This window comes from Schistocerca americana, chromosome 11 (genome assembly GCF_021461395.2).
Source record: "Schistocerca americana isolate TAMUIC-IGC-003095 chromosome 11, iqSchAmer2.1, whole genome shotgun sequence".
Taxonomy (NCBI): Eukaryota; Metazoa; Arthropoda; class Insecta; order Orthoptera; family Acrididae; genus Schistocerca; species Schistocerca americana.
In genome coordinates, this window is record NC_060129.1 from 128,430,924 (window position 1) to 128,454,234 (window position 23,311).

At 45.4% G+C, this 23,311-nt stretch overlaps 1 protein-coding gene across 1 annotated transcript in view; it reads left to right on the top strand.

Moving 5' to 3' along the window:
• The window catches only part of LOC124553951 (L-galactose dehydrogenase-like), a 94,332-nt gene that overhangs the window by 25,351 nt on the left and 45,670 nt on the right, over positions 1-23,311 (top strand). Inside the window, exons 2-3 of the mRNA XM_047127966.1 lie at positions 11,320-11,605; positions 22,022-22,139. Coding sequence (XP_046983922.1) covers positions 11,442-11,605; positions 22,022-22,139 — 282 coding nt within the window. The 5' untranslated portion in view covers positions 11,320-11,441. The remainder of the gene's footprint in view (positions 1-11,319; positions 11,606-22,021; positions 22,140-23,311) is intronic.

Sequence of the window (23,311 nt, forward strand, 5' to 3'; positions counted from 1 at the left end):
TGTGGAGACCTCACGCCCCACGTCTTGAGCAATTCGGCGGTACGTCCACCCGGCCTCCCGCATGCCCACTATACGCCCTCGCACAAAGTCCGTCAACTGCACATACGGTTCACGTCCACGCTGTCGCGGCATGCTACCAGTGTTAAAGACTGCGATGGAGCTCCGTAGGCTACGGCAAACTGGCTGACACTGACGGCGGCGGTGCACAAATGCTGCGCAGCTAGCGCCATTCGACGGCCAACACCGCGGTTCCTGGTGTGTCCGCTGTGCCGTGCGTGTGATCATTGCTTGTACAGCCCTCTCGCAGTGTCCGGAGCAAGTATGGTGGGTCTGACACACCGGTGTCAATGTGTTCTTTTTTCCATTTCCAGGAGTGTAGTTTGGACAAGAAGAGAATAGAAGCTTTCGAAATATGGTGTTACAGATGAATGCTGAAGATTAGATGGGTAGATCACATAACTAATGAGGAGGTACTGAATAGAATTGGGGAGAAGAGGAGTTTGTGGCACAACTTGACAAGAAGAAGGGACTGGTTGGTAGGACATGTTTTGAGGCATCAAGAGATCACCAATTTAGTATTGGAGGGCAGCGTGGAGGGTGAAAATCGTAGAGGGAGACCAAGAGATGAATACACTAAGCAGATTCAGAAGGATGTAGGCTGCAGTAGGTACTGGGAGATGAAGAAGCTTGTACAGGATAGAGTAGCATGGAGAGCTGCATCAAACCAGTCTCAGGACTGAAGACCACAACAACAACAACAAGAAGATAAGAAACAATAAACGCAGGCGATAAAACGGCGACTTAAATTGTAAAACGGCGGAAAATTGTGGAAAGTTAAAACATTAAACAACGAGTTGGCGATTCTCATAAAATACACAGGAAGCAGACAGACCAAATTCTGCTTCCGCCGATCCGCGTATTAATATGTAACGCAGCCAATGAGATTGCTGCTAACGTAGAACCTTTTCTCCTCGCGGATCACACTCGCGCAGTGATACATGAACGCTCGAGGTATTATAACGTGTGTACAGACCTCCGATTAGTCAGTCTGCATTAGTCTGCCGTCAAGTTTCAGTCTGCACCCAAGAAGATTATCATATTCCCGTACACAGCCATGAAGATAAATGTATAGACACTTTGTCAAGTATCAGAGATATGTGAGAATAAGATTAACGTTCCAATACCAAAGGAACTTCAGATTGTCAGTTGTAAACAGCATCCAGAATCAAGTTACGTAATGTCTATGCTTTTTATTATTTTAATGAATGTGTGTGAAAATTAATCAAGTTCTGTTTAAAGTTGGTCACCGTCAATCTGCTACTCTAAGTGTGCAAGTGGCATTTCTATCGTCTGACCTAACGACAGAAGATAAAAACGCCACGATAAGACCACGAGACATATTGCTGACACTCGCCTACTTCGTTAGAGCGACAAGTCAAATAATGTGATGGTGTGTGTACCGAAGGTCTTACAGTACGCACACCACAGAAATACAGGGAGATCTGCAACGAATTGACGCATGGTGCAGGGAATGGTAATTGAATCTCAATGTAGACAAGTGTAATGTGCTGCGAATACAAAGAAAGAAAGATCATTTAGCTACAATATAGCAGGTCAGCAACTGGAAGCAGTTAATTCCATAAATTAACTTGGGAGTAGGCATTAGGAGTGATTTAAAATGGAATGATCATATAAAGTTGATTGTCGGTAAAGCAGATGCCAGACTGAGATTCACTGGAAGAATCCTAAGGAAATGCAATCCGAAAACAAAGGAAGTAGGTTACAGTACACTTGTTCGCCCACTGCTCAAATACTGCTCACCAGTGTGGGATCTGTGCCAGATAGGGTTGATAGAAGAGAGAGAGAAGATCCAACGGAAAGCAGCGCGCTTCGTTACAGGATCATTTACTAATCGCGAAAGCATTATGGAGATGACAGATAAACTCCAGTGGATGACTCTGCAGGAGAGACGCTGAGTACCTTGGTACGGGCTTTTGTTGAAGGTTCGAAAACATACCTTCACCGAGGAGTCAAGCAGTATATTGCTCCCTCCTACGTATATCTCGCGAAGAGATCATGAGGATAAAATCAGAGAGAATAGAGCCCACACAGAGGCATACCGACAATCTTTCTTTCCACGAACAATAAGAGACTGGAATAGAAGGCAGACCCGATAGAGGTACTCAAAGTACCCTCCGCCACACACCGTCAGGTGGCCAGCGGAGTGTGGATGTAGATGTAGATGTACATCTGTACGACCTGACAATGCCGCAGCGTCAGTACGTTACCCTGTTTACTTCGTGCGGCGACATGACTAGCAGATGGCGAGAGGTGAGATGCGGAGGCGGCACCTGTGAATTGATCGCTGCCATGAAGGATGATATGTTTGCGTAAGCAGAAGAAACTAACGATCGAAGTCCGGAAAACAATTTATTGGACTGTTCAATTAACCAAAACAAATCCTCCAATTATAACACCAACACAAAACAGTGATCCATCTTCGAATCAAATGGTTTAAATGGCTCTGAGTACTATGGGACTTAACATCTGTGGTCATCAGTCCCCTAGGACTTAGAACTACTTAAACCTAACTAACCTAAGGACATCACACACATCCATGCCTGAGGCAGGATTCGAACCTGCGACTGTAGCGGTCACGCGGTTCCAGACTGAAGCGCCTAGAACCGCACGGCCACACCCGCCGGCCGTCTTCGAATCACAACTACATATAAGAATAAGATAGAAAACAACTGAAATAATTTCCTACTAGTCTCCGCCAGAGACTTCTCTGATATACCAATTCCAATCCAGAGATCAGCGAGGAGATCCAAGCCGGGCTGCTGGGGCGGCAGCTATCCAAGTCTGCTGGCGGTCGATGAACTGCCGATGTGCGTTTTTTTTCCTTTATTATTAACTTTAAACTTATTTACAGGCAGGCCAGCAGCAGCATACTACGCCGCTCTTTGGGCCTCAGAGAAACATAAAAGAGACAAATGAAGACAATGTGAGAAAAATATGGTGGACATATCAACGGAGACAAACAATTTTTAAAAGACATGGAGCCGTTCACGGGCGTAGAGTCCAAGATAAAATTTGTTCAGACACTTGGACACATACATAGACGAAAATTGTCCCACGTGAACGTAGGTGCACAAAACGAATAACACTGAACCACTTAAGCACAAAACGACGGCACACACAGAAACACGAGGCGTTGATCTCCGGCGCGCGAAAGTTCACTAACTGTGTACGAGTCCGGGGACCTGCCAAGAGAGGAGGAGGGGGGTGGGAGAGGGAGAGGGGAGAGCAGATGCCATGGGCAGGGGAGATGGGGAAGGGAGGAAGGGGGAGGGGAAGCCTGGGGGAAGAGGGGTGGAGGAAGGGAACGGGGGAAAAGGAAAGACAAGGGAGGGAGGGTGCCGAAAGGAAAGGACACAGGAAAGGAGGGGGAGGATCAAAGGAGGGGTAGATGGAGGAGGACATCATCAGGGAGGGGGAGCTGGCGGAAGCCACCTTGGGAGAGGGTAAGGAGGGTGGAGAGATGGAGACCGGGTGGGACGTGGGAATACAGGTGCGGCAGCGGGTGTGGGTAGGAGAGGATAGGTGAGACAAGGGGGTGAGGAGGATCGAGTTTGCGGGAGGTGTACAGGATCTGTATCCTTTCAAGGAAAAGGGAGCAGGTGGGGGAAGGGGATGAGATCGTACAGGATCCGTGTGGGGGAGGGGAGACAGATGCAATAGGTGAGGCGGAGAGCATGGCATTCAAGGATTTAGAGGGATTTATAAAAGGTAGGGTGGGGGCGGAGATCCAGGCCGGATGGGCGTAACGAAGGATAGGGCAGATGAGAGATTTATAGGTGTAGAGGATGGTGGAGGGGTCCAGGCCCCACGTACGGCCGGAAAGGAGCTGGAGGAGATGGAGTCGGGAGCGTGCCTTGGCTTGGATTGTCCGGAGATGGGGGGTCCAGGAGAGGCGACGGTCGAGGGTGACGACAAGGTACTTAAGGGTGGGGGTGAGGGCGATAGGACGGCCACATGAGATAGAAATCAAGGAGGCGGAAGGAAGGGGTGGTTTTGCCTACAATGATCGTCTGGGTTTTGGAGGGATTGACCTTGAGCAACCACTGGTTGCACCAAGCGGTAAACCGGTCAAGATGGGATTGGAGAAGGTGTTGGGAGCGCTGCAGGATGGGGGCAAGGGCAAGGAAGGCGGTGTCATCGGCAAACTGGAGAAGGTGGAGGGGGGGGTGACGGCGGTGCCGATGTGCGGTCGGGCGCCGGCCTTTATAGCTCTTCGGCGGATGAGTACCTCGGAATTATTTTCCATCACGTGGTTTGAGGTGTGAAATTAGTTCCAGGATCTGCAGCGACCTCTTCCTTATGTTTATGTGGGCCGGTAGTGGCCCCTGGTGGCCGCTGGTGTCTTTGTGGTGTTGTTGTTGTTGTGGTTGTTGCTGTTCATCAATATTGCCTGTCGGTTGTGTAGTGCTTCGGTGTGCCTGCGAGGTGGGCAACCCGCAACTGCAGGCTGTCAGTTTGGTTCCTGATACTCTATCCGCTGTGATGTCTGGTGAAGAAGGCCACAGCAAAGGAAATGTAAAAATCTCACGGTCTAGCGATCAGGCAGATGGATCGCAATTTACTCTACTAGAGCCCTGAAATCATGGTAGATTTCAGTGTGTGACACACCCATTCGCTGGTATCCAAGGACCAATTTGACTCACTCACACGATAGAGCACACAAGGATATCAAATGTCAAGACTGGTAAACCAAAAACCAATAAGTGCTCCCTCGGCAAACGAGTAGTCCGAGACGTTTGAAATCACACTGTCGGTACAGTGAGAACTTCACCACAGGCTCCCCAGTCTAAACTACTCGCAAGTGAGGTCAGTCTCAGGACAGGTCCCAGCTACCAACCACACATGCCAGAGCTTCGGCCAGAAGTCCTTACCGGACCACAGTCCTGCACCTGAGTGCCTTGCTCCTCTCCAGAAAAAAAACTCCGCTTTCCCACAAAGTGCACAAATGATGCCACCTTCACACTATCTTGAGCCAAACACAGGGCTCTAGAGGCGCGCAATCTTCCCTCCCACACGACAGCACAAACTCATGTCGAACCAGGGAAAGAGTTAAGAAATGTGTGACTCTGAAAAAATAAAATAAACTGCCAATTACAGGCTTTTTGAAGTTTTTGCAGAGGGGGAAGAGATGATTCTCTGAAGTCGCGTCACTTCCCACAGCTACAAGCAAACACATACAATCTCAAAGACCTTGATCTAAATCGCCTCTGCCTTGTAGCTTGTTAGTCTTAGCTATGAGGTGCAATAAAGATTCTGTCCCTAAGCGTTTCTCAGACGCAGGAGTTTTCTTACACAACCGAGGCAGCCAAGGGAAGTGGTTCACTGGTCTATTTGCACTATCAGCAAACACGAAAATGTGAGTTTTTATTACACATGGCCCTGCACGGAATGCCCAGTTTACAACTCCACTGTGTAGATACGTTACTTCAGACTGTCACCCCAGCCCAGGCTTCTGCTGGCACCGCAACAGGTATCGTGGCAGTGTTCTGCTGGAGACCTGTCCCAACAAGGGACTGCCCTGTCTGCCCTGTATGGCTGTGGGCCTGTCCGGCATGATTTGCTGAGGGATGCACTCATCGCCAATTGCTTTCAAGTCACAACAAGCCACTTCTACGAGCTAACAGTCGTAAAAATACCACATGCTTTTAGTGGCCTACCAGGCTCCACAACGTCTGCTCAGATCATCAACTTTCTAGAGTCTCACTCAAGGTGCGCCAGGTTGTAATAAAATCTTTAATAACTTTCTGTTTCAGTCCGGAACCACGCAATTGCTACGGTCGCAGGTTTGAATCCTGCCTCGGGCATGGATGTGTGTGATGTCATTAGTTTAGTTAGGTTTAAGTAGTTCTAAATTCTAGGCGGCTGATGACCTCAGATGTTAAGTCCTATAGTGCTCAGAGCCATTTGAACCATTTGAGTAGTTTTCTGTATAGCAATCTCTCATGCTTAAATGAGAGATTGTATATTTTTAATCGTCTATACGTCCCACTCTCTACCCCACCGCCTCTCTCATCTTCTCCTCCCTCTTTGTTTTCCATCTCCTTCTGTCCCCCAGCTCTCTCCATCTAATCTTCACAACTCTCTCCGTCCACCCCTTTTTCCCCTTTGGTCTGACCTTGAGCCTTATTTATTGTCATTGAAAATTCAGACTTCGTAATACACTTACAATTATAAACCGATAAGCCATAAATACTACTTTCCATTTTTCTGTGAAACCGAACTGCAAGGAAAGAAACAAAACTGCAGAGAGTCACAGCAGAGCACAACACAGCATTTTCTTTCGTGCAGTTGGTTCTGACAGAAAACCTGCAACTTGTTGTTTAAAAATATATATTCTCCATGGATTTCTGTATGTTTATTAGATGATTTGTAAAAATTTCAAGTAAAGCTGTGAAGAACTTGTTTTCTGTTATACAGGTATATTACACATAAGGGGTATCAGTGCAGATATTTTTATATGTCGTACCTTAATATGTATGCACATCAATGTGTTCGCTATTTCTTCTGTGTCAAACAGTCTTCCCACAAACACCTCAAAAACTTCATGACCTCATGTTTTCAGCACAACCGTAACTGCACCACTAAAGTGGACTACATCCGTCAGTACAGACTGACCGTTTTATCTTTTGTGTCAGTGCATCCACAACTCAACAACTGAGCGACTCTCCATGGTAAAATAAGTATTAATGGCTTGCTCTGCCACATGCCCGTGGATGTACTAACGGACCCAAAAATGTATGACTTGTAATAGGTACAATTATTAGCCTTCACATGATGTAAATATTGATGAAACTTTGTTCAGTACACTGTCCTCATTCAGCAACAGAAATGTCTGCACTTACACCTGTCGGACTGTGTATATTAAAATATACTAATGTTTAGAAAAAACAGAACACCTTGAATGACTAGATATAGGGCGTTCATACTCACAGAACAGATACATTGGTATGTTCTGCAGAAATGATAACTACACTCCTGGAAATTGAAATAAGAACACCGTGAATTCATTGTCCCAGGAAGGGGAAACTTTATTGACACATTCCTGGGGTCAGATACATCACATGATCACACTGACAGAACCACAGGCACATAGACACAGGCAACAGAGCATGCACAGTGTCGGCACTAGTACAGTGTATATCCACCTTTCGCAGCAATGCAGGCTGCTATTCTCCCATGGAGACGATCGTAGAGATGCTGGATGTAGTCCTGTGGAACGGCTTGCCATGCCATTTCCACCTGGCGCCTCAGTTGGACCAGCGTTCGTGCTGGACGTGCAGACCACGTGAGACGACGCTTCATCCAGTCCCAAACATGCTCAATGGGGGACAGATCCGGAGATCTTGCTGGCCAGGGTAGTTGACTTACACCTTCTAGAGCACGTTGGGTGGCACGGGATACATGCGGACGTGCATTGTCCTGTTGGAACAGCAAGTTCCCTTGCTGGTCTAGGAATGGTAGAACGATGGGTTCGATGACGGTTTGGATGTACCGTGCACTATTCAGTGTCCCCTCGACGATCACCAGTGGTGTACGGCCAGTGTAGGAGATCGCTCCCCACACCATGATGCCGGGTGTTGGCCCTGTGTGCCTCGGTCGTATGCAGTCCTGATTGTGGCGCTCACCTGCACGGCGCCAAACACGCATACGACCATCATTGGCACCAAGGCAGAAGCGACTCTCATCGCTGAAGACGACACGTCTCCATTCGTCCCTCCATTCACGCCTGTCGCGACACCACTGGAGGCGGGCTGCGCGATGTTGGGGCGTGAGCGGAAGACGGCCTAACGGTGTGCGGGACCGTAGCCCAGCTTCATGGAGACGGTTGCGAATGGTCCTCGCCGATACCTCAGGAGCAACAGTGTCCCTAATTTGCTGGGAAGTGGCGGTGCGGTCCCCTACGGCACTGTGTAGGATCCTACGGTCTTGGCGTGCATCCGTGCGTCGCTGCGGTCCGCTCCCAGGTCGACGGGCACGTGCACCTTCCGCCGACCACTGGCGACAACATCGATGTACTGTGGAGACCTCACGCCCCACGTGTTGAGCAATTCGGCGGTACGTCCACCCGGCCTCCCGCATGCCCACTATACGCCCTCGCTCAAAGTCCGTCAACTGCACATACGGTTCACGTCCACGCTGTCGCGGCATGCTACCAGTGTTAAAGACTGCGATGGAGCTCCGTATGCCACGGCAAACTGGCTGACACTGACGGCGGCGGTGCACAAATGCTGCGCAGCTAGCGCCATTCGACGGCCAACACCGCGGTTCCTGGTGTGTCCGCTGTGCCGTGCGTGTGATCATTGCTTGTACAGCCCTCTCGCAGTGTCCGGAGCAAGTATGGTGGGTCTGACACACCGGTGTCAATGTGTTCTTTTTTCCATTTCCAGGAGTGTATTTCAGTGACCTCAGTTCAGCACATGTCCTGCTGCCTATAGGCACAGTGTGTGCCATCGGGCCTGATAACTTGTTCCATGCATGATGGCATCGACACGTATAAGGCGCAAATGGCATTGATGCTGCATGCACCAGGTTGCAAAGCTCGTCTGCGGTGGTTGGCACTAAATCACAGCACTGCACCCGTCGTTTCACCATATGCCACACATTTTCGATTGGCGGGCCAGGCCAAAAGGCCGACATCCTGTGATACCAGGAAGGCAAGTGATTGTGCAGCAACATGTGGTCATGCATTGTCTTGCTGAAAAATGGCGTCTGGGCTGGTGTACTGAAAGGGTGTGGCTGCAGGTCGTAGGATGTCATTTGCGTAGGTCACAATGCTGATACTCCCCAACTGTGATTTGTGGTTGTACCCTGTAGCACCTGACACCATAAGGGCTCGACTTGGAGCTGTGTGTTTTGTGTGAATGCAGTCACTGTGATGCCGCTCCCCATGTCTGCGGTGAACCAAAATGCGGTCACCATTTTCAAACAAACAGAATAGGGATTCATCCGAAAACACTGTCTGATGGCATTTCTGTCCGTAGTGATGTCGTTCCAAACACCATTGCCGTCTACCATGTTATTGCAATTTCGTCAAAGGTTGGTGGAGAAGTGGGCGATGCATACGTAACCCTTGCTGTAATTACCTGCGATGGACTGTCACTCCTGGTAGTGTACAATGCCTTCCACTGTTCCGCTGTTGCGCCAGAGCCGAGGAGGACGCTGGTCCATCCTGCAATGCCATCCGGATGAGGTGTCAATATTATTGGCGGTGGTCCGTTTGGTGCACCTTGACCCATCCTGTCCTGTTCTTCAGCCTTTCATGAACTATTATGCGCACTCCCGTTGCGCAACGAAAACTCTTCGTATCACATGATCAGCAATTCCCCAGATGGATGCATCAAATTGTCTAATGCCAATAATATGTCCCCTTCCAAACTCAATGATTTGATAATACAGTTCGTGCATACATCTGTCAGGCATCCTCCACTTCCGCTATAGTCACACTGATCGATTACCTGCAGTTTATAGCGTCAACGAGAGCTGTACGCACATTTTACTGGTAGGTAGTGTTGTGCAGTGATATTGGTCTTTACTTTGCACCCACGGGGGGGGGGGGGGGGCTATGTTCAAACGGTAACCATTTCTGCAGACTATACTAATGTATATGTCCGGTGAATACGAAATATAAGGCCTATGTCTGTCTAAGCGGTTTTATTAGACTGACGTGTAAGACTTGGAGGTATATCTGTGAACAAGTTTTCGAGATTTTTGGTAACAATATATCACATATATATTCATATTAGAAAATCTATAGCCTATCTCCAATCGGCTGTCCACTAGAGTATTGTGTAAAAATTGGAAGTAAATAGGTCAAAATACTTTTCGAGATTTTTGTTACAACATTAAACAATAACTTGTTATGTACACTATGTGATCAAAAGTATCCAGACACGTGGCTGAAAATGACTTCGTGGCGCCCTCCACTGGTAATGCTGGAATTCAATATGGTGTTGGCCCACTCTTAGCCTTGACCACAGCTTCTACTCTCAATCAGGTGCTAGAAGATTTCTTGGGCACTGGTAGCCCATTCTTAATGGAGTGCTGCACTGAGGAGAGGTATCGATGTCAGTCAGTGAGGCCTGGCACGAAGTCGGCATTACAAAATATGCCAAACGTCTTCTGTAGGATTCAGGTCAGGACTCTGTGCAGGCCAGTCCATTACAGGAATGTTACTGTCGTGTAAACATTCAGCCACAGGCCGTGCATTATGAACAGATAATCGATCTTGTTGAAAGATGCAATCGAGATTCTCGAATTGCTCTTCAACAGTGAGAAGCAAGAACGTGCTTAAAGCATCAATGTAGGCCTCTGTTGTGATAGTGCCACTCAAGACAACATGGGATGCAAGCCCCCTCCATGAAAAACACGACCACACCATAACACCACCACCTCCGAATTTTACTGTTGGCACTACACACGCTGGCAGATGACGTTCACGAGGCAATCGCCATACCCACACCCTGCCATCGGATCGCCACATTGTGTACCGTAACTCGACACAACGTTTCTCCACTGTTCAGTTGTCCAATGTTTACACTGCTTACACCAAGCGAGGCGATGTTTGTCATTTATTGGCGTGATGTGTGTCTTATGAGCAGCCGCTCGACTGTGAAATCCAAGTATTCCCACCTCCAGCCTAGCTGCCATAGTACTTGCAGTGGATCCTGATGCAGTTTGCAATTCCTGTGTGATGGCCTGGATAGACGTCTGTCTATTACACATTATGACCCCCTTCAACTGTCGGCGGTGTCTGTCAGTTAACGGACAAGGTCGGCGTGTCCCTTCACGTTTGCACTTCACTATCACATCGGAAACAGTGGACCTAGGGATGTTTAGGAGTGTGGAAATCACGCGTACATACGTATGACACAAGTGACACCCAATCACCTGACAAAGTTCAAAGTCTGTGAGTTCTACGGAGTTGCTCTCTCATGATGTCTAATGATTACTGAGGTCACAGATGTGGAGTGCTTGGCAATAGATGGCAGCACAATTCACCTAATATGAAAAACATATGATTTTAGGTGTGTCTGGATACTTTTGATCATATAGTGTACTAGTATAGCTATACCTTGTGTGGAGTGAGAAGAAATATACGTATTTTAGGAGCAAAACTGTAACAACTGTCTGGATACTTTTGATCATATAGTGTAGTAGTCTAGCTATACTGTATGTACTTTAGGAGCAGAACTGTAACAAGCAGAGTTGTAGCAACTGCATTCGTGCCAATGTTTCCAGGACGGCGCGTAGCTGTCTGCTGCAGACTGACCACGACGCACAGCACCCCTCGCCCCCTTGCAAGCCTCGCTGCCCTCTCGCTCAGCAGCTGACCCCAGGCAGAGCATCAGCTGCAGGCAGGCATGTCGCCCCCTACTTCGCCCCCCACCGGCCTACCCCCCACCTTCGTGCCCGGCTTCCACGACGAGGCGGCGGTGCGCGCCATGCGCTACAACCCACTGGGCGAGACCGGGCTCTACGTGTCTCACCTCGGCTGTGGCGGCGGCGTCCTCAGCAGCCTATATGGGTATGTCCTACCTGACACTCTGACCGCCATTGTTCATTATAAGAATAAATCAGATGTAAACAAACACAAACACAACGACTGGGCAGCAGCAGTAGCACATGTATACTGGTGTTATTACACTCTTGGAAGTACGTCTTACTTACGTACTCTACACCTTATTACTATGTTGTGCTAAATGAAACCTTAAGATACTGTGGAGGTAAAATAATCCCCCATTTGGATCTCCGGGTGGGAACTACTCAGGAGGATGTCGTTACCAGGAGAAACAAAATTAGCATTCTCCAGAGCACAGCGAGTAATGTCAGTTCCCTTAATCGGGCAGGTAGTTTAGAAAATTTAAAACGGGAAATGGATAGGTTAAAGTTAGATATAGTGGGAATTAGTGGTGTTCGGCGATAGGAGGAATGGGGCTTGTCATCAGGTGAATACAGGGCTGTAAATAAAATATCAAATAGGGGTAATGCAGGAGTATGCTTAGTAATGAGTAACAAAATAGGAATATGACTTATTGATTTATTGATCCATTTTCATGTACAGCTGCACAATGTACAAGATATATTTGGATTTTTATGTTAATCTTAGCAGTTTTACATGTAATATACCTTTGTACATAATAACACACATTAATATATCAGTTAATGATGAATACTTAAATAAATGTTGTTACGCTATATACAGAGAAATAAAATACAAATGTTCTTGTGAATGAGACTACAATGGGTTAACACAGAAAAATTTAGTTTTGTGGGTATTCATTTACTGTATAAAAGCAGTGATCGACCAAGTACGACGCCAGTTTAGATTTGACGTGACCAATGTTTTGTATGTGTTTAATGGTATCTGGTAAGGCATTGTATAGTTTGATTCTAGGATGGATAAGGCTGTTTTGAAATAACTTTGTGTTGGCGCTTTGAACATGTACATCTAGTTTTTGTCTTGTATCATAGCTGTGTATTGTGTGATTTTGAGTGATGAGTGGTCTTTTTGTATGTAAGTTTTGCCTTAAATACATTATATTTTCAAGTATGTATATGCAAGGAAGTGGTCTACATGATTTGAGATTATCTTCCCCTTCCATTATTCTTATAATTTTTTTTTAAATTTTGAATGTTTTGATGGCCTCTCTAGAATTTCCCCAGAACATTATCCCATGCCGGAGGTGAGATTGTACAACTGCATAATATACACACTGAAGGGTGTTGTAGCTGGTACAATTTTTTAATGTATGAGACACAAAACAAGAAGTAGTTAATGTTTTGTTCATTTGCTCAATATGTTCTTTCCATTTGAAGTTGTCTAGCAGATGAAGTCCAAGAAATTTGGTACAGGGTGTTTTGGCAATTGTTTGTCCATATAGCTCTAGATTGGGTGATATCAGATTTTTTGTTTGTGCTGTGTATATATCCATAGCTACAGTTTTTTCAGTGTTGATTATTAAGTCATTGTCATCAAAGTAACATGTTAGCTTGTCAGTGGCTTCTTTTATGTTTTTTACAAGAGTTTCCTCTGAGTTTCATGTGATTAGAACACTCATATCATCAGCAAATTCAAATACTGTGCTGCTGTTGTTGCTTATGTTTAGGTCATTTGCATAGAGTAAGAAAAGAACAGGACCCATTACTGATCCTTGTGTCACTCCATATTTAACAGTCATAAGGTACTGTGAACAGCATAGTGAACGTATTATTGCAGCCATGACAGACACGAAGTCCACACCTACCAATGTAGTACAAGTTTATATGCCAACTAGCTCCGCAGATGAGGAGGAGATTGAGGAAATGTATTATGAGATAAAAGAAATTATTCGGATAGTTAAGGGAGACGAAAATTTAGTAGTCATGGGCGACTTGATTACGATTGTAGGAAAAGGAAGTGGAGGAAAAGTAGTAGGTGAATATGGACTGGGGAAAAGGAATGAAAGAGGAAGCCACCCAATAGAATTTTGCACAGGGCGTAACTTAATCACAGCTAACACTTACTTTAAGACAATGAGAGAAGGTTGTATACACGGAAGAGACCTAGAGTCGCCGGAAGGTTTCAGATTGATTATATAATGCTAAAACAGAGACTTTGGAACCAGGTTTTAAATTGTACAACATATCCAGGGGCAGATATGAAATCTGTTGACAATTTATTGTTTATGAATTGTAGATTAAAATTGAAGAAACTGCAAAAAGATGGGAATTTAAGGAGATGGGACCTGGATAAATTGAAAGAACCATAGGTTGTAAAGAGTTTCAGAGGGAGCGTTAGGGAACGAATGACAAGAACAGGGGAAAGGGAAACAGTAGAAAAAGAATGGGTACCTTTGAGAGACGAAATAATGAAGGCAGCAGAGGACCAAGTAGGTAAAAAGACGAGGGCTGGTAGAAATCCTTTGATAACACAAGAGATACTGAATTTAATCGATCAAAGCAGAAAGTATAAAAATGCAATAAACAGGTGGAAGAAAGGGAATAAACAAGACTAAAACATGAGATCGACAGGAAGTGCAAAATGGGTAAGCAGGAATGGCTACAGGACAAATGTAAGGATGTACCAGCATATATCACTGGTGGTAAGATAGATGCTGCATACAAGTAAATTAAAAAGACCTTTGAACAAACGAGAGCTACCTGGATGAATATGAAGAGCTCTGATGGAAAACCAGTTCTAAGCAAAGAGAGGAGCGCACGAAAGTGGAAGGAATCTATAGACGGTTTATACAAGCGCGATGAACTTGAGGACAATATTATGGAAATGGAAGAGAACGCAGAGGAAGATGAGAAGGGACATATAATACTGCGTGAAGAATTTGACAAACCACTTAAAGACTTAAGTCAAAACAAGGCCCGAGGAGGAGACAACATTCCATTAGAACTACTGATAACCTTGGGAGAGATTCCATCTGGTTAGCAAGATGTATGAGACAACTGAAATACCCACAGACTTTAAGAAGAATATAGTAATTCTAATTCCAAAGGAAGCAGGTGTTGACAGATGTGAAAATTACCAAACTATCAGTTTAATAAGTCATGGTTGCATAAGACTAACACGGATCTTTTACGGATGAATGGAAAAACTGGTAGAAGTTGACCTCAGGGAATATCAGTTTGGAATCTGGAGAAATGTAGGAACACGCGAGGCAAGACAGACCCTACGACTTCTCATAGAAGATAAGTTATGGAAAGATAATCCTACATTTATAGCATTTGTAGACTTAAAGAAAGCTATTGACAATGTTGACTGGAATACACTCTTCCAAACTCTAAAGGTGGCAGGGAGAAAACACAGGGAGCGAAAGGCTATTTACAATTTGTACAGAAACCAGATGGAAATTATAAGAGTCGAGGGGCACTAAAGGGAAGCGATGGTCGAGAAGGGAATGAGGCAGGGCTGTACCCTATCCCAGATGTTATTCTATCTGTATATTGCGCAAGCAGTAAAGGAAACAAAAGAAAAATTCGAGGTAGGAATTGAAATCCATGCAGAAGAGATAAAAACTCTGAGGTTCTCCGATGACATTGTAATTCTGTCAGAGAAAACAAAGGACCTGGAGGAGCAGGTGAACGGAATGGACAGTGCCTTGAAAGGAGGATATGAGATGAACATCAACAAAAGCAAAACGAGGATAATGGAATGTAGTCGAATTAAGTCGGTTGATGCTGAGGGAATTACATTGGGAAATGAAACACTTGAAGTAGTAGGTGAGTTTTGCTACTTGGGCAACAAGATAACTGATGATGGTCGAAGCAGGAAGGATATAATATGTAGAGTGGCAATGGCAACAATACCGTTTCTGAAGAAGAGAAATTTGTTAAGATCGAGTATAGATTTAAGTGTCAGGAAGTCCTTTCTGAAAGCATTTGTGTGGAGTGTCGCTATATATGGAAGTGAAACAATGTAGACAAGAAGACAATAGGGGTTTCTGAGATGTGGTGTTACAGAAAAATGCTAAAGATTAGATGGGTAGATCACATAACTAATGAGGAGGTAAGGAATAGAATGGGGGAAAAGAGAAATTTATGGCTCAACTTGACTAGAAGAAGGGATCGGTTGGTAGGACATGTTCTGAGGCATCAAAAGATCACCAATTTAATACTGGAGGGCAGCGTGGTGGGTAAAAATTGTAGAGGGAGACCATGGCATGAATACACTAAACAGATTCAGAAGGATGTAGGTTGTGGTAGTTACTCGGAGATGAAGAGGCTTGCACAGCATAGAGTAGCATGGAGAGCTGCATCAAACCAGTCTTTGGACTGAAGACCACAACAACAACAAGATATTGCAATGTATGACAGCCATCAACATGTTATTAATCATCTAACACGGCTCCTATTGTTTATTGTGTGTGTTTGGTATAATCGGGATTTTCACAAGTCCTTTTCTACCTCCCAACTGTGGAGTTCCGAGATGATTGGGTACAAAACCTGCGAGTGTTAATGTACCCAACGGAAGCTTTAAATCAACACGATCTTTAAATCTGGCCCTGTCATTCATAAATATGCCACGTGGCTAGTGTTAGAGCACAAATTAAAAGAATAACCATGTCCGTGAAAGAGAGTATCCGCTATCACGGTTAAAGTTCTTCTTGTGAATGGTATGACGCCATTAATAAATATAGACCTTAATCAGGAGTATATAGCTAAGGTAGAATATTCCAAATTTTTAGGTGTGTCCATTGATGAGAGATTAAACTGGAAGAAACACATTGATGATTTGCTGAAACGTTTGGGTTCAGATACTTATGCAATAAGGGTCATTGCAAATTTTGGTGATAAACATCTTAGTAAATTAGCTTACTACGCCTATTTTCACTTATTGCATTCATATGGCATCATATTTTGGGTAATTCATCAGTGAGGAATAAAGTATTTATTGCACAAAAGCGTGTAATCAGAATAATAGCTGGAGTCTACCCAAGATCATCCTGCAGAGATTTATTTAAGGATCTAGGGATATTCACAGTAGCTTCTCAGTAAACATACTCTCTTATGAAATTTGTTATTAACAACCAAACCCAATCAAAAGTAATAGCAGCGTGCATAACTACAATACTAGGAGAAAGGATGATCTTCACTATTCAAGATTAAATCTAACTTTGGCACAGAAAGGGGTGAATTATACCGCCACTAATGTCTTGGGTCACTTACCAAATAGTGTCAAAAGTCTGACAGATAACCAACAAGTTTTTAAGAAGAAATTAAAAGAATTTCTGAATGACAGCTCCTTCTACTCCATAGAGGAATTTTTAGATATAAATTAAGAAAAAAAGAAAAAGAACCAAACAAAAAAATTATAAAAAATAAAAATAAAAAACACAAAAAATAAAAAAGTTGTTATATTAACGTAAGTATGTTGTTAAATTAACTTAATTATGTCATGTATTGGAAAATTTGACTCGTTCCACATCATTACGAAATATCGAATTCATGATCCATGGAACTAGTATTAATCTAATCTAATCTAATCTCGCTCATTCGTATTTCAACAGCCTCCTTAACAACAGAATGCCAGTATATGGAGGCAAGGGACAAAATTTTTGTTTCATCAAACAGTATTTTATGTTTGTCAGCGAGGCTGTGCTCCACAATTGCCGATTTCTCTAGTTCTCTATTTTTAATGTGCCACTGGAGTTCTGCACAGCGGTCGCAAATGATGTAATTGCTTCCACACTCCCACGGGGTACTATAAATTCCAGGGACCCTGGGGCTGAGACTGTCCTTAACAGGGCGCATCATCTCCTTTTATCCCGAATTGCCGCGGCAAGAACACCCAGAATGTTTTACATACCAGTGTCGTCACGAAAGACTTCGTTCTCAACGTAAAACTGAATGGATGGGCGCGCGTTTGAAGCGTCATCTTCCCAAATGCGAGTCCAGTGTGTTAATCACTGCACCACCTCGCACGGTGCCGTCGTCGACTAATCCTGTAAAGCCTGATGTGAAGGTTCTGCTCATCTCACTCTCCCAGACTAGCCATCACTACATCGACGGCCTTTATTAACTTGCATACTTACGCCTGTCACTGAACTATTTGGCACTCGTGGTTATCCTACATCTTTTGCCCTTCGTAGTCAGAGTGCCTCTATCTTTATTTTCCACTCCTGCGTGAGGTGTGCATGGCTCGTGTTCCCGCCATCATGTGTTTTACAGCCTATTTTTAACGTACATCCACCTCGCTACGCTAATTTAGATAACTACTGTCACTGAGTTGCTGCTTTGCCTGACCGTGAGCGGCGCTAGCAGCGCGTATCGATACATCCCCTCTCGTAGTATCTTTGCTCGACTGCTATTACACTACTGGCCATTAAAATTGCTACACCAAGAAGAAATGCAGATGAGAAACGGGTATTCATCGGACAAATATATTATACTAGAACTGATATTTGATTACATTTTCACGCAATATGAGTGCACAGATCCTGAGAAACCAGTACCCAGAGCAACCACCTCTGGCCGTAATAACGGCCTTGATACGCCTGGGCATTGAGTCAAACAGAGCTCGGATGGCGTATACAGGTACAGCTGCCCATGGAGCTTCAACACGATACCACAGTTCATCAAGAGTGGTGACTGACGTATTGTGATAAGCCAGTTGCTCGGCCACCATTGACCACACGTTTTCAGTTGGTGAGAGATCTGGAGAATGTTCTGGCCAGGGCAGCAGTCGAACATTTTCTGTATCCAGGAAGGCCCGTAGAGGACCCACAACGTGCGGTCGTGCATTATCCTGCTGAAATTTAGGGTTTCGCAGGGATCGAATGAAAGGTAGGGGCACGGGTCGTTAACACATCTGAAATGTAACGTCCACTGTTCAAAGTGCCGTCAATGCGAACAACAGGTGACCGAGACGTGTAACCAATGGCACCCCATACCATTACGCCGGGTGATACACCAGTATGGCGATGACGAATACATGCTTCCAATGTGCGTTGACTGCGATGTCACTAAACATGGATGTGACCATCATGATGCTGTAAACAGAACCTGGATTCATCCGAAAAAAATGACGTTTTGCCATTCGTGCACCCAGGTTCGTCGCTGAGGACAGCATCGCAGGCGCTCCTGTCTGTGATGCAGAGTCAAGGGTAACCGCAGCCACGGTATCCGAAACTGATAGTCCGTGCTGCTGCAGACGTCGTCGAACTGTTCGTGCGGATGGTTGTTGTATAGCAAACGTCCCCATCTGTTGACACAGCGATCGAGACGTGGCTGCACGATCCGTTACAGCCGTGCGGATAAGATGCCTGTCATCTCGACTGCTAGTGATACGAGGCCGTTGGGATCCAGCACGGCGATCCGTATTACCTTCCTGAAACCACCGATTCAGTATTCTGCCAACAGTCATTGGATCGCGACCAACACGAGCAGCAATGTCGCGGTACGATAAACTGCAATCGCGATAGGCTAAAATCCGACCTTTATCAAAGTCGGAAAGTTCACGGTACCCATTTCTCCTCCTTAGACGAGGCGTCACAACAAAGTTTCACCAGGCAACGCTGCTCAACTGCTGAGAAATCGGTTTGAAAATTTCGCACATGTCAGCACGTTGTAGGTGGCACCACTGGCTCCAACCTTGTGTGGATGCTCTGAAAAGCTAATCATTTGCATATCACAGCATCGTGTCGGTTACATTTCGCCTCTGTAGCACGTCATCATCGTGGTGTAGCAATTTTAATGGCCAGTAGAGTACTTCCCAGCCGTCGTCTGTCGTAAGCGAGTTCAGGTGGCGAGTTTGTGTCACGAGTTCGGCCTGCCAGTCAGCTGGAACGTGTCTGGACCTGTCAGTCGGCAGTTGCAATGCGGTACTGGTGCAGTCGGGTTGGAGCGGTGAGGTCAGCGTCGACATGGCTCGCCCGACCATTGCAGCCACGCATCACTTGAGCCGGGCCACCGTCTTGGTGGATCCTCGGTCGGTCTTCCTACCGGACGAGGCGTTTTGGCTCGCCGATCGTTCATGAGTCGGCTGTGTGTGTGTGTGCATTGACTCCCGAATTGTCTTCGTGCGTGCTTAGTTACTATGTTGTCGGCATTCTGAGACGAGGCCCCCCCCTCCCCCCCCCCTTCTAACAGCCGTGTACCGCAAGTCTCTAGAGGAACGGAGGGTTCCAAATGATTGGAAAAGAGCACAGATAGTCCCAGTCTTCAAGAAGGGTCGTCGAGCAGATGCGCAAAACTATAGACCTATATCTCTTACGTCGATCTCTTGTAGAATTTTAGAACATGTTTTTTGCTCGCGTATCATGTCATTTCTGGAAACCCATAATCTACTATGTAGGAAGCAACATGGATTCCGGAAACAGCGATCGTGTGAGACCCAACTCGCTTTATTTGTTCATGAGACCCAGAAAATATTAGATACAGGCTCCCAGGTAGATGCTATTTTTCTTGACTTCCGGAAGGCGTTCGATACAGTTCCGCACTGTCGCCTGATAAACAAAGTAAGAGCCTACGGAATATCAGAATAGCTGTGTGGCTGGATTGAAGAGTTTTTAGCAAACAGAACACAGCATGTTGTTATCAATGGAGAGACGTCTACAGACGTTAAAGTAACCTCTGGCGTGCCACAGGGGAGTGTTATGGGACCATTGCTTTTCACTATATATATAAATGACTTAGTAGATAGTGTCGGAAGTTCCATGCGGCTTTTCGCGGATGATGCTGTAGTATACAGAGAAGTTGCTGCATTAGAAAATTGTAGCGAAATACAGGAAGATCTGCAGCGGATAGGCACTTGGTGCAGGGAGTGGCAACTGACCCTTAACATAGACAAATGTAATGTATTGCGAATACATAGAAAGAAGGATCCTTTATTGTATGATTATATGATAGCGGAACAAACACTGGTAGCAGTTACTTCTGTAAAATATCTGGGAGTATGCGTACGGAACGATTTGAAGTGGAATGATCATATAAAATTAATTGTTGGTAAGGCGGGTACCAGGTTGAGATTCATTGGGAGAGTGCTTAGAAAATGTAGTCCATCAACAAAGGAGGTGGCTTACAAAACACTCGTTCGACCTACACTTGAGTATTGCTCATCAGTGTGGGATCCATACCAGGTCGGGTTGACGGAGGAGATAGAAAAGATCCAAAGAAGAGCGGCGCCTTTCGTCACCGCGTTATTTGGTAACCGTGATAGCGTTACGGAGATGTTTAATAAACTCAAGTGGCAGACTCTGCAAGAGAGGCGCTCTGCATCGCGGTGTAGCTTGCTGTCCAGGTTTCGAGAGGGTGCGTTTCTGGATGAGGTATCGAATATATTGCTTCCCCCTACTTATACCTCCCGAGGAGATCACGAATGTAAAATTAGAGAGATTAGAGCGCGCACGGAGGCTTTCAGACAGTCGTTCTTTCCGCGAACCATACGCGACTGGAACAGGAAAGGGAGGTAATGACAGTGGCACGTAAAGTGCCCTCCGCCACACACCGTTGGGTGGCTTGCGGAGTATCAATGTAGATGTAGATGTAGTCGGTTGGTGCGGACCAGGGATTTATCTCCGCGTGGTGCAGTCGGGTGGGTCCGTTGGCCGGTTTGGTTTAAAGGTGTTATTAAATTATAATCATCATCATCTTGGACAGTTTCCAGCCACTGGCTGGGTCTGTCGGGAGCACAAGCCTCTCCATCGTGTTCTGTCTTTCCACCGTTCCCCCTCTTCCACCTTCGTCCAGTTCTCTCCTCTTCTCGTCACACATTCCTTCACTCCCTTCACCCATCTATCTCTTGGTCTTCCTCTGGGCCTCTTCCCCTCCAGTTGCAGATCAAACATCCTCTTTGGAATTCTTCCCTCATCCATTCTCTTCATGTGTCCATACCACTGCAGTCTTGATTTTTCTATCCTGTCCTGTACTGGTTCCTCCTTTAGTCTTTCCCTCACATACACAATTCGCAATCTGTCTCGTCTTGTTACACTCAACCTGCTCCTCTGGAACTTCATTTCACTAGCTTGTATTCTACTTTTGTCGCTTTTGTGCATTACCCATGTCTCACTTCCGTATGCCAATATGGGGACAAAGTAGGTTCGGTATATAATTCCCTTGGATTTCTGTGGCACCTCCTTGCTCCAAATAAGCCCCCTAATGCATTTGTAGAACTGCCCTGCTTTTCTGCACCTTTCATTTATTTCCATTGCGTTTCCCCCCTTACTTTCAATCACGTTTCCCAGGTACTTGAAGTTCTCTACCACTTGTAGTTTTTCCCCTCCACAAGTTATATCCACATTTGGCCTATTCTTCTTCCTGTTATTAAATTATAATGTTATTAAATTATAATAAATTACAATTTTGAGTGCACCTGGCCGTCACCTTATTTGACCTTTTCCACAATCCTAATCATCTGTTCTGTGCTGTGGATTTAGCGGGTGTGTCACTGCAGTTGCTTCTCCTCCAGTACATTCGGAAGAAATGTTGTAACGAAGTACTCCGCTGTTTGCAGGAGCTTCACAGAGGAGGAGTGTATCGCCACCATCAGAGAGGCCATCCGCCAGGGGGTCAACTACATCGACACGGCCCCCTGGTACGGGCAGGGCCGCTCCGAAGACATCCTGGGTAAGGTAAGCCACCCGCCAACAGTCCAGGCCGGCCCAGCGTAGCTAAAAAAGAACAAAACATACTAACCGAACAAGTTGTTGTTTGCAGAAGTTTTTCTGTGGAAGGCAACATTAAATAGACTACCACGGTAAATTCTATATCTAAATCTAACGCATAGTCCACAAAGCACCTTAGAGTGCAAGGTGGAGGTTACCAATTAGTCTTTTCCTGCAGAGCTGACAAGTGCGAGAATTATCGCACAATCAGCTTAACAGCTCACGCATCGGAGCTGCTTACAAGAATAATATACAGAAGAATGGAAAAGAAAATTGAGAATGCGCTAGGTGACGATCAGTTTGGCTTTAGGAAAAGTAAAGGGACGAGAGAGGCAATTCTGACGTTACGGCTAATAATGGAAGCAAGACTAAAGAAAAATCGAGACACTTTCATAGGATTTGTCGACCTGGAAAAAGCGTTCGACAATATAAAATGGTGCAAGCTGTTCGAGATTCTGAAAAAAGTAGGGGTCAGCTATAGGGAGAGATGGGTCATATACAATATGTACAACAACCAAGAGGGAATAATAAGAGTGTACCATCAAGAACGAAGTGCTCGTATTAAGAAGGGTGTAAGACAAGGCTGTAGCCTTTCGCCCCTACTCTTCAAGCTGTACATCGAGGAAGCAATGATGGAAATAAAAGAAAGGTTCAGGAGTGGAGTTAAAATATAAGGTGAAAGGATATCAATGATACGATTCGCTGATGACATTGCTATCCTGAGTGAAAGTGAAGAAGAATTAATGATCTGCTGAACGGAAGGAACAGTCTAATGAGTACACAGTATGGTTTGAGAGTAAATCGGAGAAAGACGAAGGTAATGAGAAGTAGTAGAAATGAGAACAGCGAGAAACTTAACATCAGGATTGATGGTCACCAAGTCAATGAAGTTAAGGAAGACTGCTACCTAGGCAGTAAAATAACCAATGACGGACGGAGCAAGGAGGACATGAAAAGCAGACTCGCTATGGCAAAAAAAGGCATTTCTGGCCAAGAGAAGTCTACTAATATCAAATATCGGCCTTAATTTGAGGAAGAAATTTCTGAGGATGTACGTCTGGAGTACACCATTGTATGGTAGTGAAACATGGACTGTGGGAAAACCGGAACAGAAGAGAATCGAAGCATTTGAGATGTGG